Source organism: Suricata suricatta, chromosome 7 (genome assembly GCF_006229205.1).
Source record: "Suricata suricatta isolate VVHF042 chromosome 7, meerkat_22Aug2017_6uvM2_HiC, whole genome shotgun sequence".
NCBI classification, from domain to species: domain Eukaryota; kingdom Metazoa; phylum Chordata; class Mammalia; order Carnivora; family Herpestidae; genus Suricata; species Suricata suricatta.
Window position 1 is genome coordinate 116,645,778 of NC_043706.1, and position 22,162 is coordinate 116,667,939.

The 22,162-nt window shown below is 42.3% G+C and overlaps 1 protein-coding gene across 3 annotated transcripts in view; it reads right to left on the reverse strand.

The window, feature by feature from the left end:
* Window positions 1–9,520: 9,520 nt before the first annotated feature.
* Window positions 9,521–22,162, reverse strand: part of HBS1L (HBS1 like translational GTPase) — an 84,658-nt gene continuing 72,016 nt past the window's right edge. For all 3 annotated transcript variants that reach the window (XM_029943563.1, XM_029943562.1, XM_029943565.1), the window contains 5 exons: window positions 21,295–21,385; window positions 20,758–20,866; window positions 14,240–14,340; window positions 11,534–11,678; window positions 9,521–10,182 (listed from right to left, as the gene is read on the reverse strand). In XM_029943563.1, coding sequence (XP_029799423.1) covers window positions 10,171–10,182; window positions 11,534–11,678; window positions 14,240–14,340; window positions 20,758–20,866; window positions 21,295–21,385 — 458 coding nt within the window. In that variant the 3' untranslated portion in view covers window positions 9,521–10,170. The remainder of the gene's footprint in view (window positions 10,183–11,533; window positions 11,679–14,239; window positions 14,341–20,757; window positions 20,867–21,294; window positions 21,386–22,162) is intronic.

Below are 22,162 nucleotides of genomic sequence, written 5' to 3' on the forward strand. Positions count from 1 at the left end.
AAGAGGGTTCTGGAATATTTCTCAGACTTCCAGCACATGATGAGAAGAGGATAATAATATGGTAAACTAAAACCCAAGGCATCTGTGCATCTCCTTTTATTGAATTCACACTATAAACATTATTGCTCAAACACTGAGGGTCAGACCCAAAAGCAGGTCCTTGACCTGAATTTACTTATTTATTCCACGCAGCAACCCTATATAACGTAAATGTCACTGAATTCCCTCTATTGTAGAAGAAACTGAGCTTCAAAGAAGTTAATTTGTCCAAAATCTCAGAAAGGAATGAATATTAATCCGTTTTCCTCCTCATCATTTGTTTTCCCTCAACACATTGCTGCCCTCACCCCACAGACGTGACCGAAGACAGACTCCGTCTTTCCATCTCTCATCTGTTTCTCTTTACCTTGGGTGCCTTCTCTCCGGCCTGTCCCTCCGTTCCGAAGCCGGTAGCTCACCAGCCAGATGTTCCATGGGATTAGTGACCAAAGCCAAGTGTATGCACTGTGTGTAACACACAAAGGGGTTCATATCTATGAGGTGTGTAAGAAGTTCTATAAATCAGTCAGGGAAATGAACAACCCAATTGAAAAAAATAAGCAAAGCCAACCAAAAACAAACAAAAAAAAGCAATTCATAGCAAAAGGGATGAGATACGCAATTGACTAAAGAACGTATGAGAGACGCATTGTTAATCAAAGGGTGTGATGTAAAGAGGTGCCATGTCTCCCTGGTGAGACTGGAAGACACTTTCAAAGATCTGTCCTATTCACATCCTCTGTGCGAAGACGTGGACAAGCATGTGCTCTCCTGGGTCCCTGGTGAGACGGCTCACAGGACACCGGGGAGGGCAGCCAGGCAGCGTCAACAATTTAAATGTGCCCACTGGAGTCTGGGAAGCCTAGGAATCTCTCTCACCGAATTTCTTGCTCTGGAGCACGTAGCTAAGTCACAGGACATCTGTTTGTATGGTAATCTAAAAACTGTGAAAACCGTAGAAATGTCTACCAACTGATGAATATGATAGTTATGACACCCACAATAAGGAATATTATGTAGCCAATGAAAGGTAAAAACAGAGGGGCCCCTGGGTGGCTCAGTCGGTTAAACGTCAGACTTCAGCTCAGGTCATGATCTCAGGGTTCGTGGGTTTGAGCCCCACATCGGGCTCTGTGCTGACAGCTCAGAGCCTGAGGCCTGCTTCGGATTCTGTGTCTCCCCCTCTCTCTGCCCGTCATCGGCTTGCACTCTCTCAAAAACAAATACACATTAAAAAAATTGAAAGGTGGAAAAAAAGAGAACTGGAGGGTAATATATACCATAGGTAATCTCCTTAGATGCCTGTTTGATTGAGGGGATTGAAGAGGGGGAAGGAGTGAGGGTTTTTCCCAAGTTTTACTCCATATAGTTTTAAATTTCGTGAATACTTTATGTTGAACCTGTATGAATATGCCACTATTGTGGTTAAAATTTCATCAAATGTGAGATATCAATATTCTAAATTCATTGGTCATTCGGGAGGTTTCCTGGCTGTGCGCATCCTTAGATCCTTAGGACCTCCCTGCCCCCACCTTGTTGGTCTCTCTCCAAATAATTTCCAAACTTCTTGCTAATCAGGGATGCAAAGCGAGAGGCTCTCCTTCCCCTGCACCGCTAAGCTTCAGGCCTCGCTGCAAATCTAAAACTGACCTGTGATGATGGTCTGGAGAACAAAGGACCCGGTCCCTGATCTTCTCTCATTTGCAGCTTGAAGGCTCTGCAGAAACTCGGGAGTTACAACTCATTTTACTTAGCTGAGCCACATTCTCGAAGCTCCTTCTCCCCACACAGGAAGAAGCAGGGACGAAGTTTAAAGAGGAACATTTTTCTTCTCAGCCTAAAATTCTTAACATTCTTTTCCCAGGTGACTTTTCCTTATATCTTGTGTTATGGACTCTGGGTCATTCCGATGTGCCTCGGTTGGATACAAATGGAAACATACATTCTGGACAAACAAATACAATACTACAAGCAGCCAGGGTCCATTCTGAAACCCAGAAACCAGGGTGGGTATTTTGAAGTCTAATGCAGGGGAATGGTTACATTGCGTGGGAAGGCCCAGAGAGGGGTCAGTCAGGCCGAGGCGCCCGGACTCTAGTTAACATCAAAGAGCAGCTGCAGAGTCTGAGCCCGGAAGATGAAGAGGAGGCGGCCAGCAGCAGCTCCTGCAGGGCCGTGGCGTGGCCGCAGCAGGCTGGGCCAAGGGCAGGGCTGCAGCAGGAGCTGGTGGCTGTGGCTGGAGAGATGCTCCAGGGCTTGGAGACAGAAGGGAGCGTCTCCTCCCTCCCCCTCCTTCCAGGCTCTTCCTAGTGCCTCCCTTTGGCAGGAAGCCAGCTGGCAAGGGATCTGAGCAATAGAGTCTGCAGACCCCAGACCCCGTGGCCCCACAGAGCAAAGTACCAGGGAGGGAGCCCGGAGCAGAGAGCCAGTGGGGAAATACCCAGCCCAGACAGACTTTTCCTAGCCGGGTGTCCTTGGTCCACCCACTCTCAGCTTCTGGTGTCTCCTTTGCACCTTCTGAACCTCCTAGAAGCCCACCCTTCTAAGCACTTCAGGCTCAAAACTACGCATCCCCCTCCCTTCCCCTTGCCACTGATGTTTCTCTCACCCAAACTATTGAGAAAAAGATCTGATTATGTGACAGAAACAACACAGACTAATGTGAACTGATTAATCATTTTTTGGTTTTTCTGTAGAGTTTATAATAATCCAAAAGATTCCAATGAGTGGACTACCTAAGGGAGATCTTTTAAACAAAAGGGACTTTCCAAGGACACCGTGGGGGTGGAGTTTTCTGACACATTAAAGCAGAATGGTGTGAGAAACTGGCCACAGTACTTGTAACCAGCACTTGGTGCTGCTCAGAACTTCCCCTCACAGAAACAGGTCCTGCTTCAGAGCAGACATGGGTGTTAGTTAAGTTATAGCTTCCATTCAAGCTTGACCTGGCCCCCTTTGGCACAGCGCCACGGCCCTTCATTCCCATTTCCCTCCGTCCTGCCAGCCCCTTTCTGTCCACACTGCATGGGTCCCCACGCGCAGGTCAGCCACAGACCTGACTCTGGGACCAGAGCTCAGATGAAGTGGGAGATGCTTCCGGAGGACACGGCATCCAGCCTCACTTGGACCTGAGCCCTAACCTGTGTTCACACCCTTCCCTTGAAACTCAGGACCAATCGCCTCTTGCCTGTTTCCCTTCAGGAGACTAACACCCTAGGTCCAAGCCTGGGAGTAGCGACTCTACTGCCTGTGGTTCCGCCTGCGTCACGGCACCCCACCATGTGACCTGCTCCCGAACTTGGCTCATCCTGCTGAGCCCAGGCCTCGGGACTAGCATCCAAGTGTACTCCCATTAGCAGCAACCAGATCTGCCCCCACCGCACCCCAGCAGATGGATCTGCTGGGCACGGTGAGAATAGAGGACTCAAGGCTTTACGTCCATCTGACAAAATTATAAACATGAGGTGTGGGGCATACTAATATTGTGAAGAGCCAACAGTCCTAGAATAGTTCAGAGGACGATAGAGTGTTTTCATCTTAGAGACAACAAATTATTGTTTATGGAATTATTCCCTGATTCTATCAAGTGTTTTTAGAACTGAACCACCCAGGTGGCCTGAGTACCAGGAAGAAGTAGACGGCGTGTTTGTTACTAAGCATCTCCTATATCCCAGAAGCCATAGGGAAAGATGTAGGTACTTTCTAGTTCTCTCACCTTTGTCTAGGGGAGACAGAGCACTAAACAAGTCACCATGTAGTGGCACGTGGGCACCCCGAAGGTGGGCACTATGCTTGGCAGAAACCCAGAGCAGGGAATGGAGAGCTCCTCCTGAGTTCCGTGAAGGGATCAGAGGATGCAACTTCGGAGGCGGATAAGGAAGAATAGAGAAGTTGCAGGCAGACAAGAAGCGGGTAATTCCAGGCAGAGGAAGTAACTGCTCAGGACCCCACCATCCTTCTGTCTCCACAAGAACCTTGACCAGCAGACAGGCTCCTCTCTGACCCTTCCTCCCCCTCCTCTGTCCTGGTTCCGCAGCCTTTTAATGGGTTCAAATCTCTCTACTACAATATCACATATGGAGGAAAAAGAGGAGCCTGATAAAGTGAAGATGTGTATCTTCTCCAGCATGAGAACACTGCTCTGTGAGAATCACAAACTTAAACCCAGTTAATGGGGTACCAAAGTGACATTACAAAGGCCACACGCTACCTCATGTCCCTCTATTTGAGGTATAATTTAATTGACTTGTTTTGCTTTACACTATAATTTCTACCTATTTAAGTTGTCTCCAGGTAAGAAAAAGTTGCTTCTGAGAGCTAAAAGCTGGCTTGGCCACCACAGTTAAGCCATGGTGTTCTTCTATGGAACATTAACAATTCCCAGCTCTCTGACATCAGGTCACTCCGTGATCCTGAAGTGAGATCCTACAACCACAGCTGAGCGAAAGCACTGTGCAAACCATAAAAGTGACTAACAGCCCCCTCTTGTGGCTAACTTGAGGGACTGCTGCTGCTTTACCTTGAGCCATCGCCCCTCCTCAAATGGGCACCCAGGTGCAGAATTACTTCCACTTTCTGATAGCACCAAATCCCGAAGAAATCCTTGCTCAACTGAGCCCTCCTCAAATTACCTATGTGTGCCAAATTCTTCAACAAGCCCCTCCTTACCCCTTCTTACTGAGAAGTGCCTCGTCTCCACAGTCTGCGGTCTCTCTGGCTGCAGCATCAGTTATTTTGACTGTTGCGCCCTGGGGGTCCTTGATGACATCAACAAATGACAGGCACCAACGTACGCTGGCTGCAAATTTTCCTACCAGGACTCCCCTGCAGTTTTGAACTGCATCTATGATCTGTGCATTTTACATCCTGCTCCCCGCTTCTCCACCCCTCTCCCACGAGGACATTTTACCTTCACCTCTGAGCACCACCGCTGAATAAGGGACTAGTGGGTTGCAACCCCTCTAAAAGTTTTATGCATTTTGCTCTTGTGTCCCTTTGTCTTCTAAAATGCAATGCTGCAGAAAAGACTGGGGTTAATTTTTCGTTTCTTTGAAGATGATTTTTTTGGGAGGTCTGCTTCGTTCCCAAGCATTGTTTTAATCTTAGAAAAGTAAAAGTGTTTTGACAGAAAAATGTGGTTGCGATCGCTTGGTGATGTTTTGCCTAAAATTGGCGTGCTCTCTCCAAGTGCAATCTTAGAGTGACTCTGTTCCTTATTTTCATCTAGGAGTGGCTTCCAAGGAAACCTTACAGATTGCCAATTTACTTTCTACAACTGTGACCTATTTTTATAGTCTGCAGTATTTGGATGTCGCTGTTATGATTTAGGTCGGTTCCGATGCCGTCCGATCCAGCCTATCCTGATTCTTTCCTCAACTCAGCAAAATCTCCTGCAACTAACTCACAGACACCAAGCAGCAGTTCAAGAAAACTTTTGTTTCCTACGATACATCTGAAAGAAAGGCTTTTGCCCCCAGCGGCTCCGAACACTCCATGTAGGGCTGCCTGTCCCACAGCCCTCATGCCCTGTTTCACAGTCGTCTATAAAAGCAATTTGCGGGAACCAGTGTTGGAAATCGAGAATGTACCGCGTGCCCTCAGCCACCTCACAGTCCCCGTGGGTGCTGGGCGAATCTCGGGCAGCCAGCTGCTGTCTTGTCCGCATCCTGAAACGCAAGCACATTTGAATCTCCGAGGCTCCAGAGGCTCACCCCAGTTCAGGAAACACTCCAAAGTGGGGCTGTGGCTTAACAGACAAGAGGACAGGCAGAAGCAGTGCTGAAGTTCGCTTTTCTTTCTTTTTCCTTCACTATAAAAAATAGCCGCCGGCACACGCAGCATTAGAATTTTTTTAATGTTTTATTTTTGAGAGAGAGACAGAGTGCGAGCAGGGGAGGGGCAGGGAGAGGGAGGGTGACGCAGAATCTGAAGCCGGCTCCAGGCTCTGAGCGGTCAGCACAGAGCCCGACGTGGGGCTCGAACCCACAAGTAGACTCAACTGACGGAGCCACCCGGACGCCCCATACACAGCCTTAGAACAGAAATAAACGCTTGTAATTTTCGCTCACCACACACATGAGGAAATGGAAGCACTCATCTGCTGCCACCAGCATTCATTCTTTCACTCATTCAACAGTCATATGTGCTAGGGACTGTTCCAGTTGCCGAAAAAATAATGGTAGCCAAAACAGAAAAGGTCTTTCCTCTGGGGACTGCTATTTTAATAGGACAAAATAATGAACCATACAATTGAACATGGAATTGCAGCCATGAAAGGATTCCAAGGACAGGGACAAGGTCCATGAAAGCACATGGTGACCGATCTACTGTAATCAGGGGCCAGAGGTCCCCTGGAAAGGAACAATGAGCTGGTACGCAGGAGCCGAACCTCATGTCACACGGAGCCTTCCAACGAATCCTTACCGTGTAGTTATAGGCCTCATCTCATCCCTGATGTTTATTTTTTAAATCTTGAATAGCTTTGGCATTTTCAAAGAACCGGACTGTAACCTATTCGACCGTTCTACTTTTTCTAAGACCTCTGCTACAGAAGGGCTCCCAGCGGCTCCCACAAGGGTTCCCGTTGGGTTCATCTCGCCCTTGGCTCCCTCCCTCATGTCGGTGTGTGGTGCTGCTGGTCCCACGGACAAGACGCTCATCGGTGTGGCTCTTCTTATGCACGTGGGGGAGTTCTAAAGAATGGTTTTCACTGCTCCTGGGATTTTAAAATATTGCCAGTTTGGAGGCCAAAAGCTGCCCTCTTGGGTGGTTTTGCCAAAGCAAAACCTGCCTATCTTCCCGCTACTAATTTTTAAATCTGCAGGAGGGAGACTGTGATTTCCAAGTTGAATTACTTTGACTCAAGAGAATCTCTTACGTTTCGGCATGAATGGCTCCCCCTCCTCACCCAGTCCCTCCTGCATGGTCCTTAAGGTACGTTCTCACTAGATGCTTCCATATTAATTCTCCTTAGTAGTCTGTGGTACCAAGAACCCCCCAGGCTGGGCTGTCAGCCCTATGAAGACCTGAGCTCCAGAGCTCCCTCCTGTGCCTAGAATATAGTGGCTCCTGTTGAGGAAGGAAGGAAGGGATGTTTTCCATTCATATATTTCTATGGTTATTTTAGAGGAAAACTGAAAAGTGATGACCCAATAATTTGTATTGGGTCTTCTTATCTGGAAGGTTTGTGTGTGTATGTGTGTGTGTTTTAGCCTTGTAATCTTGAGGAATTCCTATAGAACAGGAATGTGCTGGGGACATTCAAATAACTTTGTATTTTTATATCTCCCTTCCTCCCTCCCTTCCCTCCTTCCTCCCTCCCTCCCTCTCTTTATTTTTTGTTTATTAAAGAGAGAGCAAGAATAGGGGAGAGGGGCAGAGGAGAGACAGAATCCCAAGCAGGCTCCAGGCTCAGCACGGAGCCTGACGTGGGGCTCCATTCCCACAACCCGAGGATCAGGATCTGAGCCAAAATCAACAGTTGGAAGGCCAAGCAGCCCAGCCACCCAGGTGCCTCTTTACATCATTTATTAAAAGCTACTGATACTTCTATGGAAAAATCTTGATTGCACTATAAAGTGAAAAGATCTTGAGTAATGTTTAAAACTACATTAAAAAACCAGGGTGTACATACACGCACTCTCTCAAAATAAACAAACTTAAAAAAATATGTGCTAGAGGCAGAAAAGAAATAAATCAAAATATGTCAGCAGCAGTATTTAGGCAATAGAACTATGGGTGAATCTTATTCTTCCCTCCACTTTTCGGTATTTTACAAATTGTATAAAGTGAAGGATTACGTTTTAACAATGGTTAAAATTATGTTTAACCTGCAAATCCATGGGAGGAAAAAAAGACTATGTCTGGAAATTGCTTCCTAAAACACCTCTCAAGAATAGAGAGACTCAAGTACTGTCATAAATAACAAACGTATGAAAAAACACCAGCAAGTCGAAACACAGATCTATCATGTTTCTAACCCGGTTATTCTAGAGGCAACTGAGCAAGAGACACTCACAAAGAACAAAGCCACCTGTGTGCAGAAACAGAGAAACCATAAATAGGAAGAAGAAAAAGAGTAGGGGAAGCAAAAGTGTCCCCAAATGGATGCACCATTATTTGTATGGACGGGAGATTCCCACCAAAGCCGAGCTTGCGGAAGCTTGCTGCTCGTCACTCAACTCCAATCCCCTGCTGCCAGCACACCTCTCCCATGCCAGGAGGGTCCCCTGAATGTCACCACCCCCTTTAACAACAATCCGTTGTACACATAATAAAAATTGTACACACAAATAAAAAGACAGCACTTGATTGCAATTTAAGAAGGAAGAAATAAACTTATTCATTTCTACTATTGCTACTATTTTTTGATGCTAAATTCTTAAAGTTAATTCTATCAAGGCCTTATCCAACACTGAGTGGCGGCCTCTTGTTCTGCCCAGTCCCAATCCATCTCCCCCCAGCCCTCCCATGATTCTCAGCCCTGTGCTGTGCGTGATACCCACTTCACCCCCAACTACGAGGGTGCCTCAAGCAAAGAAATTAAACTCAATTATAGTCAATGGTGAGCTGTTTCTAGAACTTCTGGAGAGCAAGTGCTCTTTAAACCTGCCCTTGACCTTGATAAAGGCTCTGAGGATCTAGGTGTGGAATGGCAAGGGGCTCTGTACAGAGTCTGAGGGGAACCAACACTGGAAAAGGCAGAGCACAGATGAATGAGTCTTTGCTGACACGGAGTCATAGTCTGGCTACTGCTAGTCTCCCTTTTTGGCTGCAGTCACTTTAAGTTAGGCTTTTGTCAGATCTATCTGTTCAATTCCTGATTAATATAATACACAAATAAAACACTTTCTTAGCTTAGCAAGTTCACACGGGAGTGACAACCCCTCAAACACTCTTCAGTAAGGAAACGTGTTGCCCGGGTGTGTCCGCTCTGTGGACATCCACCCAGCAGCACGTCGGCGCTCTGTATGTGTCTGCATGTGGATGTCATGCTTCCACAGAATAAAGAAATGCTCTTGTACAAGGTAAGCCATCAATACACAAACCACACCATTCCCCATTAAAAGACTTATCATACGGTCCATCAGATCAGAGTCCCAGGCCCGGCTGTGGAGGAACCACCCTGACGTGGCTGATACTCAGGAGGTGGCCCCACAAATACCTGTGACCTAAACCTATCTTGGAGTTTGCTGTTGCAACTTTAAAGAAAAACATGAAATTCTTCACAGAGGACTTACAGTCTATAAAGTATGCAAGATAAAGTCAACATGTATGTAATTCTAAAACAGAACAGGAGAAATAAATTTATGGTTAGAAATGGAGGAGTTGGAATTTGATCTATTAGGGGGAAAAAAACCACGAATTCATGTGAAAGAGTCAGAAAACTTAGGTGGAAAAAGATCCCATAAAGCCCCCAAGTCATTTTTAGCAATAGTGGCAGGGAACTTCATAAACGGAATCTAAGAAACAAAACACAATCTGTTGTTATGCTCAAACCAAGACATTTTATTAGCTGGCTTTTACATCTTAAATAATATCTTGGTGACCAAAGGGACAGTTTCCACTAATTCCAAACAAAGCTTTCAAAGTTCACTTGTTGGAGGAAGAACATTCTTATGCTCAACACAAAATACCTCTTTCATAACTTTCAGCAAACCTTTTCTTAGAGTTAATTTAAAAAAAAATCGCTCAGGTCAAATATTAACTACCTCAACAACCCTGTTTAGTTATTTTCAATCAATAGAGTTGAAAATCAAAAGAGAACACTGTAAACATTTTGTGGTTTGGCTGGAAGTAGAGTTCATTTCATGATAACTGAACGTCTTCTAATGCGTATTCCTGACAGTTTCCATTAACCCCAGCAAAGTAAAGCCATTCACTAACACTTCAAAGGGAGAGTGGGTTTTTTCAATGAAAGTGCAGTATTAGCCTTTCTTTGCCATTTCACAACTTGAAATTTTTGCAGGAGTGCTGAATAATACGGCTTTGCAGTTGACTATCTAGTTTTAAGTTTCTCTCATTTAAAAAAATATCAATTGCACATTGTTCCTTTAACTGAACAACTGCATTCTTTAAAACAGAGGTTAGTTATTCCACTGCATTTGGAAACACGGTAGAAATTCTGACCCATCATTCTTTTATCTGTAAAAGAAAAGACAAAAAAGATGCTATCATTTATTCATTCTTACTTTAAAAACAGTAACAAAAGGAAAATGAAACTGAAATAATCATTACATCAAGATGAAACTTTTCTTTCCTGCAACTTTCCCCCTTCCCCAGTCATGCTATTTCTGAGATTTACTACAATCTCTCCATTATGTTCCACGAGACAGTGTGTCTTGTTTCTAGAATGCTCTTTCAGAAAGAATGCTTTGACGGCTCCGTGTGATGGTGCTGACAAGCATTAGACAACATTAACCGATGTTACCGATTACTGTGCTGAGCGTTCTGTGTAGACCCTCACTTCACGACGCTGGGAGGTGTGTTCCAGTACCTCGTTTTTACAGGGGAATAAACTGACAAGGAAATGTGTTTGTGCTGCTAGGAACCCGTGGGGTGGCAACAAACTCGGGCTGCTGAACTCCAAAGCCTTTTGCAGGATGCATGTATATATGAATTTGGATGCAACAGAAAACCCTAAGTTCAAAGTTGACACCCCATTCAATGAATGGAATGACTTCTACGCAGAAAACAATCACATGAAGTAATGAAGCCCCTTTAAAAAAATAATATTCCTAAGAGTCATATTTATCATGAGTGTGTGGAAGAACATTTAAATTACTGAAAGTCTCTGGCCCACCTCTGGCTATTTCCTCCAAAACTCAACTGCACCTTACACTATACAACAGGTCCCTCTCAGAAACATTAACTGAACTTTCTGAATGGATCATTTCAGATAACACTGAGAACCAGTTATTTAAAGAAAAAACAATAATGAGGGCTCTTCTATTAAATGAAATCACTTTCCCCAAATTCATTGGACTCTTAAAGTCTGTATTCTTATAATCTGGATTGTATATTTTCAAATCTATTTTTCAACAAATTTAATTTTTTTTTAATGTTTATTTTTGAGACAGAGAGAGAGCATGTGTGAGTGAGGGAAGCGCAGAGAGGGGGTTAGAGAGAATCCCAAGCAGGCTCCACAATGCCAGCACCAGGCCCCAAAGGGGGGCTCGATCTTGCGAACCCTGGGATTGTGACCTGAGCCAAAATCAAGAATCAGACACTGAACTGACTGAGCCACCCAGGCGTCCCAAAAGTTCCTTTAATTCTGAGACACGTTACTCGTGGGCAAGACAATTTGGAAGTCTCACTGTGAAAAGTTCTAGAACCAAACATTTTCTTGCCATCCTGTACAAAAGTTTTTAATGTAAATTTTGTTCTAATACCATAACTGGGTTCCCCTTAAGCCATAAAGTCTCAGTGGTCACTCCTCCAAAGCAGGTAAGGAAGAGACGCCACAGACGCAGACACGCAGCCCCGCGGACCGTACCTCGGTGACCACGCCCGCGGCGACCGTGGAGCCGCCGTAGCGCAGCATGAACCTCCCCAGCTCCTTGAAGTCCTTGTACAGCTCCAGCGCCACCGGCCGCTGCGTCTGCAGCTCCACTAAGGCGTTCTGGCCTTTGGTCAACATTCTGCCGCCGGGAAGAGGGAAGGGGTGGGGGTGGGGGGGGACACATATTGTACAGATGCAGTAACAAACCGAAAAATAAATATTTCACATTTGATCAACTTTCAAAAATTTAAAAAGAAAAGTGTTTAACATGAAGAGATATGCCTTTGAACTTTTCTGGGTCAGTTGAAAGAAAGGAGAGGAAGAATTCTCGATTTAAGAAATATTAGCTACATTGTGTGTGTGTGTGTGTGTGTGTGTGTGTGTGTGTGTGAGTGAGTGTGTGTGGTTTTAGCCAATCTTCCAGCTACAACTCTTGAAGGTCCCTACAACCTAAAATGCTCAAGGACCTTCCGCCAAATCCTTCCCTTCATTCCTTCATGCAACTGAGAGGTTCACTATCTAATAAAGAAAGTAAAGAATTTTCACTTTAAAAGAGGAACATAATATAAAATTCTAATTGGGTAAACAAAGTGTTAGGAAGTTATGTATAAAGAAGACAGTCTCCTAGTGCCAACAGACTACTCTAAACCTCTCTCTTCCCTTCCCACCCCTTCTCTTCTCACACAGGAAAAGTAATTCTTTAACAAGGTCTCAAATAAAATAAAATCTCATGATTTTTCCACAATATGATGTCTGTAGGAAAAGAACGGGGTAGGGGCATGAGCCTGCGTGTAAGCAATTCCACACAAACACATAAACAAAAATCCTTGTGCAATGGGCCTTCCACATTTTGAAAACATTCCCTAATTTAATTTTGATAACATTCTCTAATTTAATTTTGATGGGCTCTAGAAAGAAAACAGCAGTAATAAACTCTCCTTCTGAAAATATTAGTTCAGGGAGAGACAGAAGAAGCCAAAAAAGCTTTTTAAAAAAGTATTCCAAAATTTCCAAATGCTGGCTTTGGACAATTTCAGTCCAGAGTCCCATCCCTAAGAAAGGAGAGCATCAAATATATTCATAATTTGCACTAAATTTGTTTCCAGAAAGCTTGATTCCATTCCATATGAAGCAATTGAGTGTATAATATGCCAGCAGTGGAAATGAAGGAAGACCAAATGGTGCTGGTGTAAAGTAGGCAAAAGCTACAAATCAGGTGCCAGGGAAAATTACTATGAGAATATATTAAAACCTAGCATCACTGAGCAGGGAGCAGAAGCAGGGAGGGGAAACTTCAGGATTAGATATGATGAGTCAATTTTAGATTGGGAATTCTCCAAATCACCTGTGTGGGTCTAACAACCTAGGTCCTGCCAAAAAAAATATAACTTATGTGAACCAGTTGACTAGATTAAAATCCCGACTCTGCCCCATTGCTAGCTCTGTAAACTTGAACATGTTATATAACTTCTCTAAACCTGTTTCCTTATCTGAAAAATGGGGGAAACAGTACATGCTTCATAAAGTTGCTGAGAATATAAACCATGTGAAAGCTGTCCTGACAGAGCCTAGAACACAGCGATCCTTCAGAAAGGCCAGCCGTTACTTACATTCCTCAGGGCGTTATGAAATCACGGACACAGAAGACTCAGGTTAAACATGAAGAAGTAGCAATGACTACACACAGAACTGTCAAATCACTATGCTGTCAACTAACATAACATTGCATGTCACCATATTTCAATAAACTTTTAAAGTCTATATTAAAAAAGTAAAGTAAAAAGAACTATTAAGAACTATCTTCATGAGGGAGAGGAAGCAGCCCTTTCTCCCTAACTAATGGAGAAACAGGCATGGGTGCAGAGCAGTGTGGAGACTCTCTTCGCCTAGCAGCCCACTAACCACCTCTGGCCTCTTACCAGGTGCAAACGGGGAGGAACACCCAAAGACTGAACAGAAGGGGATTTTGGGTGGGATTCCCCATAGGGTTGAAATGAGGAAAACCCCAAAGCTGAAGCAGCCAAGCCAAACTGTGGTTAGTTAGCCTTTAGTTGAATTAGGTTAAGAAACTTATGGCTCTCAGGAAGCACTTCCTTTGAAAAATCCCAACCTTGTCCCAGCCAAAGGGAATTGTCCCCACTGTGGCCTGGATATTAATAATAATCAGAGGGAAACAACATGGTGCTGATCACCTCAGCTCTAAGGTCCAAGTGGGTTCTGAGCAGAAAGAACATTTCTGGGTGGGGAAAAAAACTAGGAACAGATGATGCAAATACATTTTTTGCCTGGAGTGTTCTTAGCGCATGGAATGATTCTCATTAAGGAGGTTACAAGAAAGTTAAGAGGAACACTCAGGGGTAATTTGGAACTGGTGGCTAGGCAAAATTGAAATTCATTGTTTAAAATGTGGAACTGGCCTTTTTAAGTGCCTTTATTTTTACATCATCGGTACCTAGGGCTTGACACATATATGCTAATGTACATTAACATCTCTATTCACAGTCCACACCCCACTGCCACCATCCGTAACAGGAATTCCATCCAGCAGCACTCATACCTAGATGGAAGCTTAAATCTGCGATTTGCGGTTATTTAAATCCAGTCTGGAACAAGTTAAAATTAGATTTCACTTATTGCAAAGAGAACTATTATAAAAATGAATTAATCAGTGAAAATTTAGCTAAATTTTAAAACACTCACTTTGGCTTCTTCTTTATGACTTCACCTGTGCTTTTGTTTAAGACACTAATCAATCGTTTAAGAACGGCCGGCTCACTGACAGTCTGGTAGTGCAACAGCACCTGAAACAAAACAAAAACCGTCCTGTCAAGCGCTCTTCCCCGTACGCCTGTGGCCTTGTAGTCTGGTGGCACATCCCATCATATTAACACACCCGGCACTCCTGGCCGGAGCTCTGAGGGTTTCTAGCTGCTTCCTGCCATTCCGATCAGGGTGTTCCTTCACTTACGAAGGGGGAAAGGTCACAGGAGCCAGTTCAAGTCTTTCCTCCACTACTTAACTTAGGTTCCTCAGTGAAACTTAGTGACCCAGACAAGCTTCCTTACAGGGCTGTGACGAGAACCAAACAGGATCGGAGACAGTGCCTGGTATAGTAGATGTTCAGCAGATGCAAACTGTTCATCACAAAAATGAGGGAAGGGGGAACATGTGATAGTCAGCAGTAGTTAATGCGTTCATTGTTGGATAATGAGGATAAAATATTATATGGTTGTTTAGAGGCTTTGCACTCAGGCCTGACTCTACACTTTCCAAGTGGGTGATTTGGGGCAAGTTCTTTTATTTAAAAAAAAAATTAATGTTTACTTTCTTTTGAGAGAGAGAGACAGACAGACAGACAGAGACAGAGTGCAAATGGGAGAGGGGCAGACAAAGAAGGAGACACAGAATCCAAAGCAGGCTCCACGCTCTGAGCTGTCAGCATGGAGCCTGACGTGGGGCGTGAACTCCTGAACGATGAGATCAAGACCTGAGCTGAAGTCTGACACTTAACGTACTGAGCCACCCAGGCGCCCCAGGGGCAAGTCCTTTTAAAGCCCTTTATCCTCAACACCTCCAGCTTCAGGTTCCTTATCAATGAGGAAAATCAGATTACTGAAGTGGTGAATATTCAGTTAATTGGTGATCTTAGATATTAGCTATTATTGTTCATGTTTTATACATAAGTTTAATATCAAGAACGATAAGCAACTTAATGTGGCCCTGGTGTATGTTTCAAAGGTGAATTTTCTATGCTGAGGTCAACTAGAGTAAGAGTTACACTGGCTATCCTCATTCAAATAATAGGCACTAAGCGTGCAATATGTCTATGGTTGGGTAGTGGGAAGACCAAACAGGAAGTGGCAAAGCTATCAAAGTTTAACTGGGCTGAAATACCATTTTATGCTGTTTGCTTGAAAAAACACTGACACTTCTACTATGAAACTTCCTGGCTGGAACGGTGCATTCAGAAAAGAGAAATACAAGGGGAACTTGTGGACGCATAATCCTGGACTCTTACTTTCTAGAAACCCTAGTATTTTCATCAGCACTTTGCTTATTCTGTCTACTCCTCTCTCCAGGACAATGCCGCCCTCAGTCCAGGACAATCCTCTCTCTCTCGTCTGAATTACAATACAGGCTCCTTCCTGGTCTCTCTGCCACCACTCTTGTCCCTCCCTCGCCCCGTCCTCTTACATCTACCAGACTGATTTTCTAAAAGACCAATCTAATGATACATCCTTGCTTTTTAAAACCATGAAACCTTTAATTCCACCAGAAGGCACCAAGGCCCTTCTCAGCATGACCCTCACTTACCTCTCCAGCCTCATCTCTGTCCTCTCTCCCATTCTCTTTTCCAGGCGTACGGCGCTTCCACTCCCTACCGGTACTGCGCCCTTTCTAGCCTTGAGGCTCTTACACACGTGACCCTCCATGCCTGCAGCTCCCTTTGGCTAACTCCTACCCATGCTACTTCGCCTCTTCTAGAGTACAGCACCCCTTCCTGCAAGAACGGAGCCCTGCTCTGGGCTGGCTCCTTCCTCTGGGTCCCATAATCCCACGACACTACCTCTCACTTTTACCGCAGCGGCTGTTTTAAGTGTCTGTCATCCTGTGTAAATAAACTGTGAGACAAGGAACTACGTATACCAGTGGCAGATATTTAATCAGTACTCAGTAAATATTTATGAAATCAAGGTAAGAATGAAGGAATAAGAACACCTAAAATGGAGGAAATCAGTCATGTGGTTTTGTTCCTTTGTTTTTTTTTTAAGGCATAACTGAATCTCCATTACTTTACAAAGGCAAACTAGTTTTTGTTTCGCTTTGTTTTTTATCAATGACATTTGACCATTATAAACTGGAAACATTCCAGAAAAATTTAATGACCAACTCTTACGGAAAAACCTTCCATAATGCATGGCAAAGTTACATTTGTGCATCCAACACAGTCAGGGGTCAAAGAGCACCAGTGTAACATAAATGTAGGTCTACAAATCAAAGAAACATTTCTTTCGCAACAAACAGGTAAACAAGGAGAAATCCCATTACTTGGCTCGGTGTGACTAAGAAATCAGTGCTGGTCTCCATCCAAGGCTCACCAAATTGTAAAGAACAGAGGCACATGAACCTAGTTAAGTTTCTTCTAACTTCTGTGTGGGTTCCATCCAATGAGGTAGATGAAGAATGGATTTAGCAGTCTGGGGTAGGTTTTATTTGTGTGTGTGTGTGTGTGTGTGTGTGTGTGTGTGTGTGTGTGTGTGTGTGTGTTATGTCCACAGCATCTTACAGATAGTAGCTCAAAACAAAACAAAAACAAAAACAAAAACAATCCTTGTGCAACACGAGTGAAAAAACCCACATGCCAACTAAGTGGAAACTAATTGTATATTATCTAACATCTAATTCGTATTACATATAACCAAAGCCATCTATAATTCAAACTAGTACGCAGCATAATGTAGAAGGAAAAGGAAGTACTGGATCTCAAAGTGAAAAGTACTGAGTGTGGGTCCCGGCTTCATCACTTATTATTCAGACAGTCACCACAGCCGAGTCTCCAATTCCTCATCTTTAAATGCGGACAATACTCACACAAGTCTACAATCTTACCTGCAATTCAAAAATCCAAAAGACTGAAAACCTAAGCTTTTCCTGCTTCTGCTATAAGGCAATTTACAATCCTTATTGCTTGTACTTAGCATTAACAAGCTGTGGTACAGAATTATTAGCAACGTTTGATTACAGGGTGCAGCCCCTTCATCTGTTAGGGGTTTTACAAAACATACACGCATCGTATCACTTTTCTATACTCTGAATATTTCTGAATTCTGAAACACACTAGCTTGAAGAGTTTCAGATAAGCGTTGGGACTCTACCTCATGTGGGGTTGTGAAAATAAAATTATCTAGTGTTTTATAAACTGTAATAGGCTACCTAATCTGTTAGGTGGTAAAATAAGTCAGATTATTATTTTTCTGACACTTCCAGGTGACCTATATTTTAAAATTATCAAGGCATATATGGTCAATTAGTTTGCAACAAAGAGGCTAAGACCACTTAATAGAGAAAGGACAGTCCTGACAACAAATGGTGATAGGAAAACAGGGTAATCCACATGCAAAAGAATAAAGATGAAGCCTTATCCGTGTACAAAAACTAATTCAAAATGGATCAAAGATCCAAACAAAAGAATGAAAACTTTGAAACTCATAGAAGAAAATAGAAAGGGAAGGTTCCTTGATGTTGAATCTGGCAATGGTTCCTTACATATGACACCAAAAGTATTGGCAAAAAAAGATAAATGGGACCTCATCAAAATTAAAAACTTTTGTACATCCAACAGCACTATTAAGAGATCAAAATGACAAACCACAGAATGGAAGAAAATATCTGCAAACCACACATTTAACAAGGGATTAATCTCTAAAATATATAAAGTAGTAAAAAGATACTCAACATCACTAACCATTAGGGAAATGCAAATCAAAACCACAATGAAATACCACTCACTTCACAACCATTAATTTGCCTATCTGACTCTGATTTTTGGCTCAGGTCATGATCTCATGGTTTGTGAGTTCGAGCCCCACATCGGGCTTTGTGCTGACAGCATATAGAGCCTGCTTGGATTCTCTCTCTCAAAATATATAAACTTAAAAAACAATGTGGAAAAAAAACCCAACAACAAAAATCACCTAAGCCCTCCCTCCTTACCTCCCTCCCTCTCTCTCTTACACACACACACACACACACACACACGTTGGTGAGGAAGTGGAGAAAAGAGAACACTTGTACACCGCTAGAAGGAATGTAAAACGGCACAGCTGCTGCGAAAAACAGTTGGGCGGTTCTTCAAACAGTGAAACATTGAATTACCACATGATCCAGCAATTCCACTGCTAGGTATACACTAAAAAAAACTGGAAGGAAAAAAGGGCTCAAACAAATACTTGTATGCCGATGTTCAGAGAAGCACTATTCACAACTGCCGAGAGATGGAAACAATCCCAATGCCCCTCAAAGCATGCATGGGTAAACGGTACATGGCATACACATACAATGGAATGCTATTCAACCTTAAAAAGAAATGAGATTCTGACATGTTACAATACTGATGAACTCTGAAAACATTATGCTAAATGAAGTAAGTCAGACACACAAGGACAAAACTGTATGATTCCACTTACAAGAGGGACCTAGGGTAGGCAAATTCATAAAGAAAGAAAGTAGAACAGCGGTCACCACGGGAAAAGGGGAAGGAGTTAACAGGGAGTTACTGTTTAGTGGATACAGAGGTTCGGTAGGGGACGAGGAAAAAGTTGTGGAGATGGTGGTGTTGATGGTCGCACAATAACATGAGTATACTAAATGCCACTGAGCTGTACACTTAAAAATGATTAAAATGGTAAATTTTATGTTACAAAACATTTTACCACAATAAAAAAGCATGAATTTAGTTAAAGTCCAGTCCATTCTTTTATTTTCTTCTTAAATAGAATTTACCGTACAAACTAAGAGACGCAAATACATTTATGTAGTATTAAGAAATGAGTCCTTAAATAGCAAAGTTTTAATTGCTTAGAAGCCTTTTCTTGGTTTAAAAACAAAATAAATAAACCAACAAACAAAAACTGAAGGGTTCTTCCCACAAGGGGTAGATTAAATGACAAAACATGACTGTTTTATTCTGAAACAAATTTCATCCTCGTATTCGTGAATCAATATACGCGGGTGTAATCTCATAAAGGAACACTGACCAACTTTCAATTCGTACTTATTTTTAAGAAACTACAGTAGACAGGAAGACAGTATTACTATTCAAAGTAACTACTGACCTCTTGCCCTTTCTACCTCTCCAATGTCAACAATTTTTGCTGTATGAGTAAAAACGCGCAGTAACCAACCTCTCCAGTTTCTCCCCACTGGACACGCTGCTTTCTAAGAACGAGCGCCATTCATTCACAGCAATTAAGCTGTAGTTTCTTGCCTATTAAAGAAGGATCCTGAATATTTAAAAATTAAATATTTTCAACTAAAAAAATTTTTGGAGTAAAAATTTTATTCTTAGCATTTGGGAGAAATGGAATATGATTAAAACTAAAATTCTTGAATAGTATCTTATACTCTTTATGTGACCAAATTTACATAGAAATTACATACAATTACAAAGAATTATAATCAAAGCACATGGTTATTTCAAAGGTGTATAAGCACAAAATGAATTTAAATAAGCTAAATAAATTTATTCCCAACCTCTAAAACATGATCACTAACTAAATCAAACTTAAAGGTCAAGTACTACTACTGTCTCATTTACATTTCAAAGATGCATCAAATGCTGAAAACAATCTGTTTATATTTTCAATGACAAGCCATTTAATCCCACTGAGAAATATTTTTTATTGTCATGCAAATCTGTACTATATGAGTTGACCAAAGGGGAAAAAAAAGTCTAATAGGAAAAACCTCATCTGTTAAGTGGCAAAAGCAAAGAATCAAACTCTAAACACAAGACAGCTCCAACATCTGAAAAACAAAATCACACATAAAAGAAGAAACCCATGTGATTCACAGGCAGTGCATCTTCTGGCTAAGTGACATTAGGGCATAAAATCCCTCTCCTTCCCTTAAATGTGTGTGTTCACATGATGCAGGCAAATGATAACCTACAAACTACCCTCATGGCCTGCGGGGTCTGAATGTGCTGCTTCAGCCCAATTAAAGTTACCCCTGGGTCAAGCATCCCCAGAATGTACTCATCAATACCAATGGCTGGACGACACGCACACACAAAAATACACTAAAGTGTAAAGTATAGAGATATTTATGTTCTATGCGATTACAGAGTATTCTTCTTTTATGCATGTGTTTTCCAAAGTTTTCTATGATAATGTATTACTTTTATAAACAGAAACACTATAAAGAAGCGAATTAAACCAGAACACAATGACATAATCTAAGATTAGTCAGGTAACCTCTAGAACACAGTAAAAGTTCTTCTTAATGCCTCTCTGAAAAAATCTCCAGGCTCAAGGACCAAAATGAAAAAATACAAATGACTGTCAAAGTCTAATTTCATGTTTTTCTGGATTAAGGTATTAGGAGGTTAGTTGAAAATAACGATAATAGCATTACTTGCCTGTAAAGTAAGTTACACTTTTTAAGATGTTAAGTTACTTTGAATTTATAAAAAGAATAACAGACATTTTGAAACTTACAGGAAATCCTTTAGTGATAGGAATTTCAATATTAAAGATGAGGATCCGAGCTCTGAAACGAGTGCAAGCTTTGATAGGTTCTTTGGGGCCACAGAATATGCAGCCAACACTGTAACAGAACAGAGAGAGACAGAGAGAGAGAGGGAGGGAGAGAAGGTACTTAACAACCAATACATATCCAATTGGAGTATCTCTAAAACCATTTACAAAGTAAAACAATCAAGTAAATTGGGGACATTTTCTAAATACTCCCTTTTGGGTTAAGGCAAAGTTTTATACCATTATTAACCTTTCACCATTTTCATACGTTACAGCATTCATTCCAAGAACACATCAAGTGCACGTGCTGAGATGTATTAATTTCAGTTATAAACAGATTTTGCTCATCATTCTTACATTTCTACAAGTGCCTATTTTTGGCCAAATGAAATTCGAAATTAATACTCATTCTTTCAGTTCAGGGCGTGAGTTGCAAAATCTCTGCTTTGAGGGCCTACATCCAAAACAATGGTCGCTTAAACTCATTTTCTCACTCACTTGATCTTGATGATATCCATGCCAACCAGTGTAAGACTAACATGATCACCTGCTGCCGCCCAATCGACAGGTTCATCATGCAGAGTGATTCCTGGAAATGAGTAAGAACCAAAGCATACAGTGAAACACCTCGATATCAAACCATAACAACCAGAGGGCCTGGCTGATTTATGCCTCATCAGTCACTACTCATCATTTTCAATATGAATGGGTTGAGAATGAGAAGTGTAACAGTGAGCGTTGAGGAAAACACACTTCCTCCAGACTTGACTCTTCTAGAACACCACCCTAAACATAAAGTGACTTGTATTTGTCCAAAAAAGGCTGAATCCTGCTTATTTAATCAAGATTTTAAAACTCATTTATACAACTGGTATAGTCATTAAACACGCCCCATTCAACTAGTTCTCTTATATTAATAGATGTGGGCATAATAACGCAGTTCAAATTACTTAATAACATAAAATATGGGGCTAGGGAAGGTGTCCAGCAGTATTTTATCCTCTGAGTAACCCTTGGGACATCGGTGCTCAGTCAGATGGCGCCCTTGACAGGCCCCTTCACTATTCCTGACTCAAAGGAAATGCTTCCCAGAGAGAGATCCACAATGCTAACTGGTTATATGAAAACTGTAGGGATATTTAATTTAACAATGATCCCAGGTGTCACTATATACCTGTATTATCTAGGGATAATCCTGGAGAACAATTACAAAGGGTATCACTCAGCTACCTTATTCAAAAGTTATTAACAGGTAGCTCATATTTTCTTATTCTATGGAGCAAATTAATGGGCTAAGTTCCTTTCCACTAGAACTTGAACCTTTTGATGAAGACCATTCGTTGGCCAACCACGAAATAGTTCCTGA